Genomic DNA, 17,539 nt, shown 5'->3' with positions numbered 1-17,539 from the left:
AATCATAATATTTTTTTGTGTCTGGCTTATTTCATCTAGCATAATGTTTTCAAGATTCATCCATTTTACAGCATGTGTCAGGACTTTATTCTCTTTTATGGCTATATAATATTCATTATATGTATATACCATGTTTTACCCTTTATCTGTTAATCAACATGGGTTGTTTCCACCTTTTGGCTGTTGTGAATAATGCTGCTGTGAATAAATATTGGTGTATCTGTCTGAGTCCCTGTTTTCAATTCTTCTCAATATGTCTGGGATGGAATTACTGGGTCATATGGTAATTTTATGTTTTACTTTTTGAGAAACTGCCAAACTGTTTTCCACAGTGGCTGCATCATTTTGCATTCCTTCTAGCAAGGCCTGAGGGTTCCAATTCTCACCAATTCTTGTTAATTTTCATTTTTTAATAATAGCCTTTCTAGTGGCAAAGTGCTTCAGTTTGATTTTGGTGTGCATTTTCATAATGGCTAATGATGTTGAGAATCTTTTCATTTGTTTATTGGGCATTTGTAGTTCTCTTTGGAAAACTGTCTTTTTTTGAGTCCTTTGCCCATTTTCTGATTGGGTTTTTTGTCTTTTTGAGTTGTAGGAGTTCTTTATATATTCTGGATATTAAACCCATATCAGATATATGATTTCCAGTATTTTTTCCCATTCTGTAGGTTGTCTTTTTCACTTTCTTTATTGTGTCCTGTGATGCACAAAAGTTATTAATTTTGATGAGACCCAATTTATGTATTATTGATATCTTTATATTATTATTTGTGCCTTTGAAAGTATAAAGACTATCTGTGTGTTTATATAGACACTTATGCTAATAAAAAATCCTTGTAGAAAAGTACAAGTTGAAATATCATCTGTACCATATTTAGCAGTACTACCCTACAGATAACAGGAATTATTAATAAATACAGATATGAAGCAGGGGAAATAATTATTTTTTACTTTCTGGAGAAAGGGTTATCCTCCTTTAAATATCCTTTGAGATATTTACATGAAAAGAAAATGCTAAAAGCACCCATGTTTCTACATATCTGGGTTATCTTTTGAAAAGAAAATATTACAGTTAAGTTATTTTTAGAACCATACCACTGCCACCTCTCTCCCCATTCCAATAGCTAGTACATTTTTTCTACTTTTTTGATTTATATAAATGGGTTTTCAAATAGTTGCTAATAAGTTTCGTATTGTGGTGTTTATTGACTCTTTAACATCTGTGGATCTTTTTACAGTTAAATCGTCGATCTGAAATTGTTGCTACTAGTTCTGGTGATTTCATCTTGAAGACATATGTAAGACAAAACAAGACTGAAAGCTTTAAAACTTTGAAAGGCAACCCAATTGGACTTAACATGTTGAGCAACAATAAGAAATTGAGGTATAAGTGCTTCTACCTTTGTAGCCAGTAGGTCCAACCAATGCCTTTTATATTGAATTGGTCAGTAGGCCCAATCACGAGATAGGGTGGTTCCAGTTTAGGGGTTCTTTGCTTTGAATCTTGGGAGTAGGGTTGATGCAGAGATTTCTTCGTTGTGAACAAGAGATATTGGAGTAAACATTTCAGTAGGCTGGGATTTCAAAAACTGACCTTGCTTTCATAAAACTAGTAAAATTTCAGCCATAATATTAGAAGTAAAAGGCAACATAGGGTGGGGATGCTCATGTCTCCTTTAGGGATGCATATAAAATTATCTCAACAAGGGAATTTTTTGTTTCTTTAAGATTTTTTAGTCATCTTCTCTTCCAGACAAAACCTACCTTTCTTAGTGACGCTGTTACTGGTGGGTAGGATGGGGTTATTATATCTCCCAGAAATAAGGTTGAAAGCCACTGTTTTATTTTTACCCTGTTAATGTATGGACAGACAAGAGTTACATTAACTAACTTCCCAGTCAGTGGCAGAATCAGAAGTAGAATTTAGGGCTCCTGTTTTCTATTCTGGTGTTCTTCTGTTCTTTATCCTCTTTCTTGAACTGAAATAGATATGTTTGAAAGACAAAGTCAGAAGTGAGAAACTTCTAATGGACAATTGAACGTGGTCAGTTAGGCTTATCTATAAATAATTTCTTTAATGGAAAAGTTTTTCTGTGCTCAGAATTTTATAGGATTTATTTTGCGTATGTATATGTAATTGTTTCCCTATTCAAATTGTTTTTTGTTTCTTGAATCTGCAGTGAAAATACACAAAATGCATCATTATGTTCTGGAACTGTAGTTCATGGTAGACGTTTTCATCATGCTAATGCACAGATATCAGTAGTAAAAACAGCAGCCCAAAGGTAAGGATTCTAATTTTGTCTTTGTTTATCTGATCCTTTTTAATAGACATTTTTCACTTTTTCTTCTTTAACCAATTTTTTTCCTTTGTGTAATTCTGTTTCGGTTGTCTGTATGGAGATATTCGTGTCTCTGAGGTAATGCATGGCCTAGAATTTTATTATATTTCATATCTAATTTTGTATAAATCACTTTCTGGAAATGGAGAATTTTAAAATAAAAGCCCATTCTATTGCACTGTATTCCAATAGATCTAAGAGTATATTTAAGTGATATAGCATTGACATTACGTCTGACAAAAGATATTTTCGGTTGGTAGTTTAGCCCTGAAGAGTAAAGCTGCAGTTATTACCTTATCTTTTTTTCCTTAACTTTTTCTTTTGAAATAATTTCAAACTTACAAGAAAGTTGCCAAAAAAATACAATTCCCAAATAGAGAACTCCAACATATCCACCCCACCCAACCCCCAGAAACCCAAGTCCAACCATTTTAACATTTTGCCACCTTTGTTGTGTCATTCTATTTATCCATCCGTTTTCTGAGCTTTTGAGAGCAGGTTGCACTCCACCCCAAACAGAAATCCTACACTAATTTTTCATTAATTGCCCATTGCTCCTTCCCCCCGTGCCTAGTAACCTGTGCTCTACTTTCTGTATTTATGAGTTTGTATATTCTGATATTTTCTTTGTGGTTGAACACATAATACTTCTGTATCATGTACATTTCCTACAAACAAGGATATTTACTTATGTAATCACCTTAAGTGTGGTATGAAGTTCAAGAAATTTAACATTGATACAAAGCTTACATCTATATGCCAATTTTTTGTTGTATCCTAGTCACATCCTTTTGAACCTTTTGTCCTTGAGTCTTAGATCCCATACAGTATCGTGTATTGCATTTAATTGTCATTATCTCTTTAGTTTATCTGTTTTTTTAGTTGTGGAAACATATACAACATACAACTCTCCATCGCAGCGTCTCCCAGGCTTACCATTCAGTGGGATTAAGCACATCCAAAATGTTGCAGTACCCTCACCATCATCCATTACTATAGTAGTCCCTCCACCCCAAACAGAAATCCTACACTCATTTTTCATTAATTGCCCATTGTCCCTTCTCCCCATGCCTAGTAACCTGTGCTCTACTTTCTGTATTTATGAGTTTGTATATTCTCTGATATTTTCTTTGTGGTTTCCATGGGGCTTACTCAGTGGCATACATAACTTTGTTCCTATACCCCTTTATTCCCCTATCCTTATGTTCTTGTCACAAATTATGTATTATACATTATGACTGCAGAACCATTGATTTATCATTATGTTTTAATGCCTTTGCCTTTTAGATCCTGTAGGAAGTAAAAGTGAATTTACAAATCAGAAATACAGTAGTGCTGGTATTTATATTTACCCATGTCATTATCTCATTACTGGAGATCTTTATTCTTGTGCTTCTTCAGTCAGTTGTCTGTTGTTCTTTCCTTTCAACCTGCAAAACACCCTTTAGTATTTCTTGTAGGGATGGTCTAGTGGTAATGAAGTCGCCTCAACTTTTGTTTATATCTGGGAGTGTCTTAATCCTTCCTTCATTTTTGATAAACAGTTTTGCCTGATACAGAATTCTTTGTTGGCAATTTTTTGCTTTCAGCATTTTAAATATGTTATCCCACTGCCTTTTTGCCTCCATGTTTCCGATGAGAACTTGGCACTTAATCTTTTGAGGATTTCTTATTTTTGGCTTTTTGCAGCTTTCAGAATTCTCTCCATCTTTGATTATAACATTTTGGGATGTGACTCTATTTGGATTTCTCCTATTTGGAGGAGTTCATTGAGCCTCTTGGATGTGTATATTCATGTCTTTCATTAAATTTGGTAAATTTATTGCCATTATTTCTTTGGATGTTCTCTCTGCCCCTTTCTTCTCTTCCTGGGACTCCCACCGTGCATCCATTGGTATACTTGATGGTGTTCCATGGTTTCCTTAGACTGTTGACTTTTTTTTGTTCATTCTTCTTTCTTCTCCTCAGACTGGTGATTTTAGTGGTCTCATTTTCAAGTTTACCAGTTCTTTATTCTGTCAGCTCCAATGTGCTGTTGATCCCCTTTAGGGAATTTTACATTTCTATTTCTGGGGTTTGCGTTCAGCTCTGTTTGGTTCCTTTTCATAATTTCTATCTTTCTGTTGATATTTTCTTTGTGTTCATCTGTCATTTTCCTGATTTCTTTAGTTCTTTGAACACATATTACTTTAGTCCTTGCAGCATATTCTTAAATAATCTTTGTACTGGAATGTCCCAGATCTGGTCTTCCTCATTGATCATTTCTAATGCTTTAATCTCCTTTCCCTGGGCTGTTGCTTGCTGTTTCTTTGTATGTTTTGTAATCTTTTGTTGGAACGTGGCTATTTTGATATTTTGATATGTTATTGGTGGAATTTAGATGTGTCTGTTGCTTAAGCTTGTATCCAGATAGCTTTTCTTGAATCCTAGGAGCCAAGGGGTGAAAAAATATGTATATAGATACCTAAGAAGGAAAAAAAGGAAGTGTTTTCCCCAGTTTTTGTAGATTGACCTGTGTAAGCGGTCTCCTTTAGAGTTTATCCGTACAATGAGTTTAGAAAATAGATCCAGGCCCAAAGCTTTGGAGCTGGTCTGATCCATTCTTTGCATATATCTTGTCTTGGGCATGTTGCTCTGGGAATTCTCCCAGTTGTTCCTTCTTCCTTAGGCAGCATTTTCCTTGGGGTCCCAGGCATTGCACTGTATGTCCTACAGCCAGCAATCCCTTGCCCCAGCAATCTGCTTGACTGCTCTCTCACAGCATTCTGTAGGAGAGCTCTCTGAATCACCTTCTACATACAGGGCAAGTGCTGGGGCAGCAATTCCCTTAGGCTACCACCAGACAAGTTCCCAGTGTGTGCAGGAGGGTTACCTTGCTCCCTCTAGAACTGGGACTAGAGATCCACACTGGGAGCATGGGGCATTGGCCAAGCCAGTGAGGGGTGGAGAAGGGGCCAGCCAGATCCTACTGCTTGTTTTTTTTTAATCTCAGATAAAATAGACTTTATTTTTTTTTTTTAAATCTTCATTTTATTGAGATATATTCACATACCACACAGTCATACAAAACAAATTGTACATTCGATTGTTCACAGTACCATTACATAGTTGTATATTCATCACCTAAATCAATCCCTGACACCTTCAGTAGCACACACACAAAAATAACAAGAATAATAATTAAAGTGAAAAAGAGCAATTAAAGTAAAAAAGAACACTGGGTGCCTTTGTCTGTTTGTTTCCTTCCCCTATTTTTCTACTCATCCATCCGTAAACTAGACAAAGGGGAGTGTGGTCCTTATGGCTTTCCCAAACCCATTGTCATCCCTCATAAGCTACATTTTTATACAATTGTCTTCGAGATTCATGGGTTCTGGGTTGTAGTTTGATAGTTTCAGGTATCTACCACCAGCTACCCCAATTCATTAGAACCTAAAAAGGGTTGTCTATATTGTGCATAAGAGTGCCCACCAGAGTGACCTCTCGGCTCCTTTTGGAATCTCTCTGCCACTGAAGCTTATTTCATTTCCTTTCACATCCCCCTTTTAGTCAAGAAGGTGTTCTCCATCCCATGATGCCGGGTCTACATTCCACCCCGGGAGTCGTATTCCACGTTGCCAGGGAGATTCACTCCCCTGGGTGTCTGATCCCATGTAGGGGGGAGGGCACCTACTGCTTTTAAGTGACCTTGTTCTTGATATAGCACTCACCCTGTTAATGCAGTCCTTCAGCTGTTTATTGGAGCTTTGAGAAAGATGCCCCTGCCAGTTCTTGCTGGTTGATCAAAGCTTCTGTGAAGGGAAGCTTCTCAGTCCATTATCTTGAATATGGAGCCTTTTACCTTATCTTTGTAAATATATAGGATTCCATAGTGTCAAATCAAGCCACATTATTACATGTTTGAGAAAATTCTATATTTTGGTAGTTTTGATAGGTTTGGGTGTTCTTACTGCTCTTGGAAGTAATACTGGATCCTTGAAATAATTTAAGTAACACTTGAGGAAAGTTTGCTATTTGTAACTGTTTTCGAAGTTTTCAGAACCATGTTCAAAATGTTACCGCTTTCAGTTGACTCAAATTCTTAGCCACCAACAGCTAAATAATTAATTGATATATTTATTTATTAGATTATAAATAGTTGAGATGAAATATTTTTATAACTAGCAAATATTAGAGATTCGGTGTATATTTTAGGTGCCATTCTTCATTTTTTTTAAATGTCAAACTAGATTGTTACTTATTCAGAAAATGTGTCCTGACTCTTAGAAAACTTTTTTACTTTTGCTGTTACATAGATTTGCTATAGCATAGATTATTAGACTTAAACTTTAAATCTTTCTCAGATTTTAGGGTGGTAAGAAAATCTTTCTTTAGCTTAAATATGTTATTTTATCATAGTTTTCAGGTAAGATATTTTAGAATATCAAATAAAAAGAAAGAGGGATTAGTATACATATCAAAAACTGGGCTTGCCCTTCTGCCAGGGTGCATAGACAAATCAAGCTCTCTGGCCTACCTGTTACGCAACATGAGAATAGAAAATAAAAAAAGAGTAATTGGGGGAAGGGAAGACACACTCTTTCTCACATGCTGATTGCAATGATAGAATCCATTGGTGATAAGATCTGTCTTTTGATGTTCTAAAAATGTGGTCCAACTTGAAATACTAATAGTTATAATTTTGAGTGATATATTTTACAACCAAAATTATTGTTGCTTTTGAAATTATCTCTTAGTTTGGAATTATTTCCACTATGACCTTTTCTCCCCATCCTTCCTTTCCTCACTGTTAAGGTTAAAAAATTGATTACAGTTCGGAAATTGATTACTATTTTATTTTATTCTAGGTCTCAGCTCCTATCATTTGTATCATTATGCTTCTGCATAAAAGATGGAATTTAGTTAATAGGAGCTAGTATTTACTAGTAAAATATTACTTCTAAACCAACTAAACGAATCTGAATTAATGTGTTTAAAGAAACAATCCTGAGCAGAAATACTTGACAGGAACAAATATGGGCAGTAACAGAAATGAAAGAGTTAAGTCAGGATAGATTTTACTTATGTTTATCTTTTATTCTTATCTGTAGGAATACATATTTCTTATTCATCCTGTAGTGTGACTGTCACTAAAAAGATTCTGAGGTAGAAAGACAAGTCATTGAGAGGTTTTCCATTTTTTCCCTTCAAAGCCATTGAGTGGTTTAATGTTAAACATCAGGCATACATGAGGTGCAGAGTATTCAAAGATGAGTGTGGTGAATTCCTGGCCCTTGGAGCTCATTTTATTAGGGTAGAGGACAGAAAGACAAGTAAACAAATAATTATATAGTAAATGCAGTAGTAGAGATAGATATACAAAATATGTATAGTAGTATTGCAGAGAAGGGAGCAGGGAAGGATTAACCAAGGAAAAGTATTAAAGGAGCTTTTGTATGTGCAGCTTAAAGAGGACACTCTGTGCAGTAGAAACATTATCAAAGGCATGAAGAAAGCCTTCACCTCTGATGGCTGCTATCAAGAAGTTGATTTTAGTTAATCTAGTGTTGGCACAATTGTCAGACCTCAGTGAGGGTGAATACCCTGGCTTTTACTAACTTTTCTTACTTACTACTCAGTTCTTCATTTGAGTTTAAACAAAATGTCACCAGTTAGTAGTTTCACATACTCAGTCAGTTCTTTGAGGGCAAATGATATAACTTGGCTTCTAAGCAAATCAGACCTTTCTTCTGAGTAATTTGTAGTTCTTTAGTAAGATACAGAAATAAGTGCTTCACACCTGTTTAATAGGAATGTGTGTAGATTGTTAAAATATGAGAAGAGATTAGCTACTATTTGGGAGATAACTAAGGTTTCAATCTATTCCCTTCATGCTATTCCAGATGTTAATTTAACTCCTATTTAAAAGATAGGTTACTTATATATATATATATATACCATATAATGATGGAAGTATAGTATTACTTAATATGGAAAAATGAAATACAGAAACTTAAAAATCTGTATCATGTTACTAATACCATCTCAGGCCCTTAACTTTAATCAGACTTGCTAAAACAGTGCAATTTACTGGCTTGTTTTACCTTCTTTCATGTGTTTTTTTTGTTTTTGTTTTTGTTTTGTGGTTGTCTGCTTTTCATTATGGATAAGGGAAAACATTGTAAGGACCATAGGAGAAAATGAAGGTCTGCAAAATCATATGTAACCCATAAGTGGAAAAAATGCCCTTCTGGAATAAGCAAGATTTAATTATTAATGAAAAATACCATTTTGAAAAAATTTTTAATGTCCTAAATAAGGTTATGGATACCAGAATCAAAAATCAGTCTTCTTCCCTCCCTCCCTTCTTCTCTTTCCTTCTTTTCTTTCCTTCCTTTCTTGCCTGCCTTCCTCTCAAGTTTTTAACTTCCTATCTCTTTCCTTCATTCAGTTTGAAGAGCACTAGCTCAAGGTAACTTATTTTTCATTTTGTATGAAACAGTCCTAAAAGAATGTAAGCTGACATTTTTACAAAGTCTTCCATTACTAATAATGGTTTCCCTCCCCATTTTTAAAAAAAGTGTTTTTTTGACAGTTTAACATGTAAGGTTCTCTAGAGCAGGACTTGATAATAAACAATTGTTGAGGATTCTTGTATAAAGTACGGTGGCTTATAAACTATGTATCATCTCATTCTAAATGCATTTTCCTCAAGGTTAAGAAAAATGAGCATGGATGTAAATATATTTTTGCTTGCTTTTCTTTCTAACTGTCTTGGTTTATTGGGAAGAACCAAATGTGGTTCTTTTACCTCTACTCTGTCTTCTACAACTTTCCTTTCCTTTATGCAAGTGAGTTTAAAAAAAACAGAAAATTCTTATCACTCTTTGGACACAGCACTTTAGAGTTTTGGAAATGGCTAATATAAATATTAATGCCTAACTCTTGGCTTTCATTTTACTTTACCTGGAAATATAGCTACATAAGAAATAAATATAGAGGGTAAGAGACTGTGTTTAAACCTTTATGTTTATATTTTTTGTTTCACTTACTCTAATAGAGACGTGATGATATTCCCTCATTTTTCTGTCATTTATACAGCATTGATTTATACAGATTATTCCCATTTTTTTAAACAGCAAAGGTAAATTTCAAATATGGTATTAATGTAAGTTTGTAATGTTTATTTTCTTTATTATTGAAAATTGCATTTTTTAAAAAATGTGGGTTCTTTGAATGTTCTTTATATAAAGAGAGGTAACCAAATTTTTTCTGAATTTGCTAGGATTGAATTGTGCTCCACTTGATAGGACTATAAGGGTTAATGTGGGGATGCAGATATTTTGTAAACTGCCTTGCTTACGGTTAGTTCTGAATATTTAATTCCTTTTAATAGAGGAATAATTTTAAGATGTGAATCTTGTTTTATCCTGAATTAAGGGTTTATATAGTTTTACTCTTGAATAATTGATGTTAATAACTTTTCAGGCTTCCATGAAATGTTGAGAAGGTTGGAACTTTTATATATTGAACTTTGATAAGAGGCCATAATTTCAACCCCAGGCCTTTTATTGTGTCCCAAACCATATGTTTAAGACCTTTGTACAAATGTTTCAGCCTGAAAAGTATTTTTTCTCACTCAGATTCAAATAATCATATCTAATAACAGGATTGGAACCACTAAAAATTTAGTGTCCCTTGAAGACTACTTATAAAACTATTCTAAAATAACATGTATCTTCAAATGTTGGATTGTTAAATAAAACCCTTTCAAGAATTTTTTGTACATCCCTCCTCAACAGGAAGATTGTCTAAATATAATTTTGCATATTGACAAAAATTGGAAAACAATTTGCATATCTGATACGATTCAAAACCTAATATGTAGAATGTATTTAATGTGTTTTAAACAAATGGATCACATTATACTTTGCCTTATTGACTGCAGTTACTAAAACTATAATGATATATCAACAATGAGGTCTTGCCTCTTACATTTTTTTTCTTTTCATGTTTTAAGCAGTCTGGACCGAAAGGAAAGGTAAGCTTAAAATTCATGAAATTAGAACATGGATATAGCAGTTTAAGATATCAGATTCTTAATTATTTCTATGCTTTTAAAAATATCCATTCAATTAGAGTTGATCATTAATAGCACAATATGATTTTTCACTTACATGATAGTTTCAGCATAATTCTCAATATACATTTCCATGAATAGTTATATATTTATGTGCATGTGATTACTTTCGATTAAAAACAGAATATTTCAGTGCCTTAGTAGTTAAGTTGCTCTGTTTTATCATCAGAATTTTCCTATATTTCAGTGATGATACTTCTGTTTTTATATTTCAGTACAGTAAGGAGAAAAATGGAATTAGAACATTTTAAACTTGGAGTTAAACACTTTAACATCAAATGTATTCCTATTCTGAATCAAAAATTAACAAAATTTCATGATCAACCTTCTATCACTGTTTCTTCCCATTGTGATACCACAGACAGACCATAGTCCTTCAAGGAAAAATGTTGAGTAGTGTAAATGGCGTAGAAAAAAGTTTTGAGGATACATATTTCTTTGCATAGTGAAATGATTGTAATTATTCTAAAGCCAGTGTCCTTAAGGGTAGCCTCTCTAAAACTAATAATATGAATGTAGAATTTTTTGTGCAGATGTACTTTTTTCTAGCTTTCATCAGATTCTCAGAAGTCTTTTATGAATCTACCCACCCCGCCCCCCCCCAAAAAAAACAAAAAGCGAACAGATTAAGAGTCCTGTCAAAGCAATGCTTTCATGTAATTGATGCATATCAAAAAAAGGGGCATTCTGTAAGTTTAACTTTACAATTTTGTTTAACAACATAGAGGAGGTAAAAGGACAGCCTGTAACATTTAGTAAAACGCATTTATATTCCATCTTTATGAACACCAAGTTTCTGAAATGCAAATATAAAGATGATCCTTCCAGCAAACTATTTGGGCATATTTTATAATTCTGAAATACTTCACAGATCTTACATGTTTAAATGAATGGGTTATATGGATATTTTACTACCTATTTCCTAGAGAGAAAAAGTATTTTCCCATTGTGCCAACTTTTCTCTTTTACTAAATTATTATTTCTTAGGTCAGATACAAAAGTCATTTTATGTCTTTCTAATTTTTAATGCATAAATAATTACCTTTTTTTAGTAGGGATATCCCCAATATGTTTTTAATAAAACTGCTAGAAAATATACATTAAGTAATTCTTTATGCAGTCACACATGTGAAATACACTTTTATCTAAATAAATTCTTCTATGCTATGGTAGATAAAATGTAGGTACTGTTATATTACCAAAATAATATAAAGAAAGATCTTAGATTATTCACTTTTTCACAGTAGCTGTGGAGGTCTTATACTGATTTTTTCCCACTGTTTTGGCTTTATACATATTTCTGTAGTAGAAATTTATTCATTGATATATTCAGCAAATATTTAAATGCCTATATGTGCCAGGCACTCTTCTGGGAGGACAAAGATCTTTACCTTCTTGTAGCTTAGATTCTTGTTGGAATAAAACTGTGATAGAGTCAGAACATCTAGAATTGAGTAACCAGCATAACCACTAGGCACATTACTCAGTGTAAAATGGGAATAATAATATTTGCCCAATTTTAAAGGAGGTTTGTGAGGAACAAATGAGATACTTATTCAAGACTGACTAGTACACTGTATTTGAAATTGCTGTATTAATAGTGATAGATATTGAAATTCTTTTAATCTTTTGTACTAAGATTATCTCCAGAGACTAAAGTTCTGAAAACTGGATATGAAGCAGCAACTATTTATAAAAGACCTTATCATGAATATACTTCAGTGCTTTATTTGGCAGATTAGTAGCTGTTATGCTGTATTTAGCCCATTTATCCTTTGGATTCTTACCTAAAATTATTTTTTGTTTCTCTTTATCAGAAATAAATTGAGAAGAACTTTTTTGTTACCAAATTTTTCTTTGTTAGTGTTTTTCATGAGTCTTTTTTTCCCCTCTTGAATAGTAAACCACATCTTTTTTCTTCTTTTTGAAGATTTTTAGAAGATTTTTAGAAGATTTTTTTTTATCTTTTTCCCTTACTACATGAGGGATTATAAATCTCTGAACTAAAGTATTTATTTATTGAAAAATGGCTTATCTAATAAAAGTTAAATAGTCATGGAAGGATAATTTCCAGTTTTTTACCTCTTATGCTATAGGTGGGCACACTGAGCAATGTTTTCAGTTTAAAGCCCAGTTAGAATACAGATAACAGTATCAAGACCCAGAACATGCAAACTTAAAAATGACTGCTAATTCTCTATATTGTGGTGATATGACAACTTGAATGACTCAGATTCCTTTCTGATTCATGGACAAAATCTGTAGTGAATACAGTGTGTGTAGTAGCACCAGCAGTATAGAATATTTGATCCAGTTTTAGAACTGTTCACCCCAACCTCCAGCTAAGCCCTATTGACCCCTTATGAAAGTGTGAGTCATACAGTGAAAGCCTTTGAATTAAAAAAAGTTCAATATTCATTATTTTTATTGTAAAACGTGGGCACATTGTGGACAATTTTGCAACAACTCAAAGGTACAAAGGTGAAAAGTACACAATGAAAGAACATATATGAAATAGAAATATTTACTTAAAAGGTGTGTTTGGAAAGACAAGTATAGAGATTTTTAAATTTTCTTAAAAGCTTTCCGAATAGAAAATTACATGGTTTGGATTTTGATACATTTCTTTCCAATCTTTTTTTTTTTTTTTTTTTAATCATCATTTTATTGAGATATATTCACATACCACGCAGTCATACAAAGCAAATCGTACTTTCGATTGTTTACAGTACCATTACATAGTTGTACATTCATCACCTAAATCAATCCCTGACATCTTCATTAGCACACACACAAAAATAACAAGAATAATAATTAGAGTGAAAAAGATCAATTGAAGTAAAAAAGAACACTGGGTACCTTTGTCTGTTTGTTTCCTTCCCCTATTTTTCTACACATCCATCCATAAACTAGACAAAGTGGAGTGTGGTCCTTACGGCTTTCCCAATCCCATTGTCACCCCTCATAAGCTACATTTTTATACAACTGTCTTCGAGATTCATGGGTTCTGGGTTTTCCAATCTTTTTTTTAAAAAATATATTTAACACAGATAAAATAGAGCTGTGTGTTCTGGATTTTGACCTAATAGTATGTCATGAGCATTTTTCCTTGTTATTATGCTGCCTTCTAAAAACAGCTGCATAATAGCGTGTCCTACAGTTATACTGTAATTTATCTCATTAGCCTATTTCTGGTTGTTTTCATTTTATGTATTATACTTTGACAAGCAACTTTGTATGTAAATCTCTAACTACATCTCTTAGGATAAATCTCTGTAAAGGGATTCTTTAGGTTAGGTTACAAATGTTTTTAATGCTCTTGATAAGTACTGCTGCTAAATTGTTTTGCAGAGAGGTAGTACTAGTATATAACAGCATTGTTAATTGCTTTCTTAAGGTATCTGAAGATAAAATTATATTCAGATAATACTGTCTTCCTTGAAATTTTGAGAGAGTCATCTGAAATGTTAGAAATAATAAGAGTTGATGGTAGACCACAAACTTAATAGTATTAATAATTGTTTCCTTCACTTTAGCTCTAATCAATTGGAGCAATATTGAAAAGACCAAAATCTCATTGACAATAAAAACTAAAATTAAAAACCTAATAAAATTAATAAGGTATAAATGTTTTATAAATGTGTTTAAAGAAATGAATTTGAGGTATATATTATGTTCCTGGTGTAAGACTTCATGGTATATGATGGCAGTGCTCCTTAAGATGAGTTTAATGCAATTTTAGACAAAATCTTAGTGACTTTCATGCTATTCTAAAACATTTGATCATGATTCTGAAGTTCATTTAAAAGAATAAATAATTGAGAAGAGCAACAGACTTAATTTTTTAAAAGAAGAATAATTAGGGGTAGAGACAAATGACATATCTTGCCACATAATAAAACACACTCTAAAGAAAATAGTGATTCAACATGGTAACGTGGCTAAAAGTCTAGGTAGTAAACAGTCTAGAGTGTCTAGATATATTCAGTGTCCAGCCACTCTTTACGGTCAGTAAATAGAAGCAGTCGACAGTACCTTTCAAATGTCTGAATTAGGACACAGTAAGTCAGGTGACAAATTAGTATTTTGAATTACTATATTATGGCTCTGTAATGGTTCACTTCTGATACATTGCCATCCTTGGTACAGCAGTGTTCATACAGTTGTTTGACCTGGTAAATACACTTTTAAATACAAATTGCTTTTTAGATACACACTTTTTATTACTTCCAAATATTTATTGAGAGGCTAGTATGTTCTAGGCCTAAGGATACAGTGATGAACAAGACAAACAAGATCTCTGCACTCCTGTATCTTAGAATCTAATGGGGCAAAGACTCAAAATGAATAAGGAAAACATGAAATTATCAGTTCTATGTAGAGAAGTAAACCTGGATGATGTGATAGTGACAATGTGTTTTCTTTAGATTGCATGTTCAGAGAAACTCTTATCCAAAAGCTAACATTTAACTAGGGACCAGGTGAGCAGCCAATCATGCCAAGTTCATAGAAATGCCATTTCCAGATAGGGAGGAGGTGGTGCTGAGTTACAAATGCAAGAATGAGTTTGGCATGTTCAAAGAACAGAAACAAGGGCCACTATGGCTGGAGCATTGAAAGCAAAGAATGTTATGAGGTAGATTGGGCCCTAGATCCTAAAAGGCTTTGTAAGATGATCTGGAGAGTTGGAATTTTATATTAGTTAAATGGAAGCATTTTAGGCAAGGAATTGTTATTACCTGAAAAAAGTATATAGTTTGTGTGGGATTTTGTAATTTGGCATAATAGAAAACTTAAGTCAGTGGCACTCAGTTAAATCTAAACCTGTTGTGCTTTCTAAATAGATATGCTGAGAGGGAAAATCAATAAGTATTCAAAACCATCGCAGCAAAATCTAGAAGTTAGAAGATAGAAAGGCAGAAGTAAAAGCAATCTTAAAGACTTTTTTGGTGGGTTGGAGGTGCTAGGAGGGGTTGTGTGATAACGTAAAAGTATCTTGAAGGTTTCATCCCACTAGGGTTGTGCAATAGAACATCTTGTTTGCAGACGTAGGTGGAATTGGTAATTAGCGCAACAAATATGCAAGTGGTAATATGCAAGAGAGAGAGAGGGAAGGTAACTTCCCTAGTTAAATTAAACTAGGCAAAAAAAGAAAAAAGAAATTGTGCAAACCAGTAAAAATAGGAAAAAGAGGAAACTGAAATAATAAACATGCATACAGATATAAAAACAACTAATAAAATAATATTAAAAGAAAAATTCTTTCAGCTGGTAAAATAATTGAGATCAGGTTAAATAAATCTGATAAAAGACAAACTGTCAGATTGGGTTAAACCCAGCTATACTGTATTGGTTGCAAAGTCAGACATAAGGTACTTTTGAAGGGGATATGGGGAGCCACTGAAAAATGCAAACAAAAAGAAAGCATAAATGGAGTTTAGCAGTATGTAAAACTCCCTAAAATATTTAAAATGCAAGGAGAATACAATTGTGGGAGATTTTTTTCAAAATTAGACTGATTTGTCAGTCAAAGTACATTTGGAATGATGGATTTGAACTGTAAAATGAATACATTTGATATATTTTGTAGGAATTTACGTCTCTTAGGATCAGTTAGAGCAATGGAAAAATTATTTTAAAAAATTATCAAAACAAAACAAAACCAGCATCCAGATCCTGGTTTCTAAATACCAGTCTCCAATAAAAGGAATTTGGAGAATTGGCTCCTTGGAGAAAAGGCTGATTTGAGCGCTGAGACAGGTGAGCATGGAGCATCTTGTAGTGCCATAAGGGAAGCTATCTCCTCAAAAACCAAAATGATAGAATCATGTCAAAGAGGCATGGAAGGCAACATGAAGGATCTCCCAAAGATCAAAATTGGAAGAATTGGGTTATAATCCAACATATAAAATAAATATACATGAGTGCATACTGATAAAACAAGTGACAGAATAAATAAATGATTTATGTATTGAACTATTCTAGCAATCTTGAAATTAACAGCATTTTTTATACAGTGCTGGATTCCATTTAATAGTAACATTTTACAAAGTGCATAAAATAAATTGGGGGAGAAGGAATAAACCCTTAAGAATTCCTAATAATATCAGTAGATACTTTATTCTTCAGGAAGTAAAGCTTAGTTATCCCTACCCCTTTTGTGTGTGGGTTGAATTTGTGATTTGCTTCCAAGTAATAGAGTATGGAAAGGGAAAAACACTAATTTCAAGAGTAGAATAACCTGGCAAACACTACCTTAATCAAGTGATCAAAGTGAACATCACCAGTGATGTCATGTGATTTGTACCCCTGATATGATGTAATATTCTTTGTATTATTTTCCCCCAATTTCCATCTAATCATGAAAAAAAAAAATCAGACAGACCCAGATTCAGGATGTTGTGTAAAACTCCTGACCAGTTCTCAAAAGTTTCAAGGTCATACAAAACAAGGAAAGACTAAGAAATAGTCACAGACCAGAGGAGACTTTGAAGACTGATTGCAGTATATTCTTGAGTGGACTCTGGAACAGAAAATGGATGTTAGTGGAATAATACTGAAAAGTCTAGAGTTTAGTTAATAGTTGTGTTGTTTTCTTGGTTTTGATGTATCTATCATGGTAATGTAAGGTGTTAATAGTAAGAGAAATCAGGTAGAGGATATAAGGGAGCTCAATCATCTTTGCAAATTTTGTGCTAATCTAAAATTATTCTACAGTAACATTTATTTAAAAAAAGGGGGGGGGACTTTCAAAGCACAGGCCAATCTAAAGTTTAAAGAACAGAGCATTTTTATGATATTTGAACAATTCTGACTGGCAAAAAAAAATTCCCCAATTCATTTTATGCAACTTGTAAACTTACCAAACTGGAATCCAGCATTGTATCAAAAGCAGGGTTTATTTCAAGATTGCTGAAATAGGTCAAGATTTGTCATTTGAATTCTAGCTTATGATTTTGATATTTATTTAAATGTTATAGTTTATGAGAACTAAGATTCTTTAATAATATCAGCATTCATTTTTGTAAAATAAGTGCAAAACACAATAAGGTATTCTTTGAAGAATAATCTTTAGGAT

General features: G+C 33.2%; 1 protein-coding gene across 6 annotated transcripts in view; it reads left to right on the top strand.

Moving 5' to 3' along the window:
* Nucleotides 1-17,539, top strand: part of SENP6 (SUMO specific peptidase 6) — a 188,533-nt gene that overhangs the window by 40,896 nt on the left and 130,098 nt on the right. For 3 of the 6 annotated variants that reach the window (XM_037843879.1, XM_037843882.1, XM_037843883.1), the window contains exons 4-6: nucleotides 1,239-1,384; nucleotides 2,181-2,285; nucleotides 10,342-10,362. In XM_037843879.1, coding sequence (XP_037699807.1) covers nucleotides 1,239-1,384; nucleotides 2,181-2,285; nucleotides 10,342-10,362 — 272 coding nt within the window. Of the gene's footprint in view, nucleotides 1-1,238; nucleotides 1,385-2,180; nucleotides 2,286-10,341; nucleotides 10,363-17,539 lie in introns of those variants that run through there. The other 3 variants (XM_037843880.1, XM_037843881.1, XM_037843884.1) reach the window with 3 other exon arrangements.

The sequence above is a fragment of the Choloepus didactylus genome, chromosome 7 (assembly GCF_015220235.1).
Source record: "Choloepus didactylus isolate mChoDid1 chromosome 7, mChoDid1.pri, whole genome shotgun sequence".
In the NCBI taxonomy this organism is placed as follows: Eukaryota; Metazoa; Chordata; class Mammalia; order Pilosa; family Megalonychidae; genus Choloepus; species Choloepus didactylus.
This window is presented reverse-complemented; position numbering and strand designations above follow the sequence as displayed.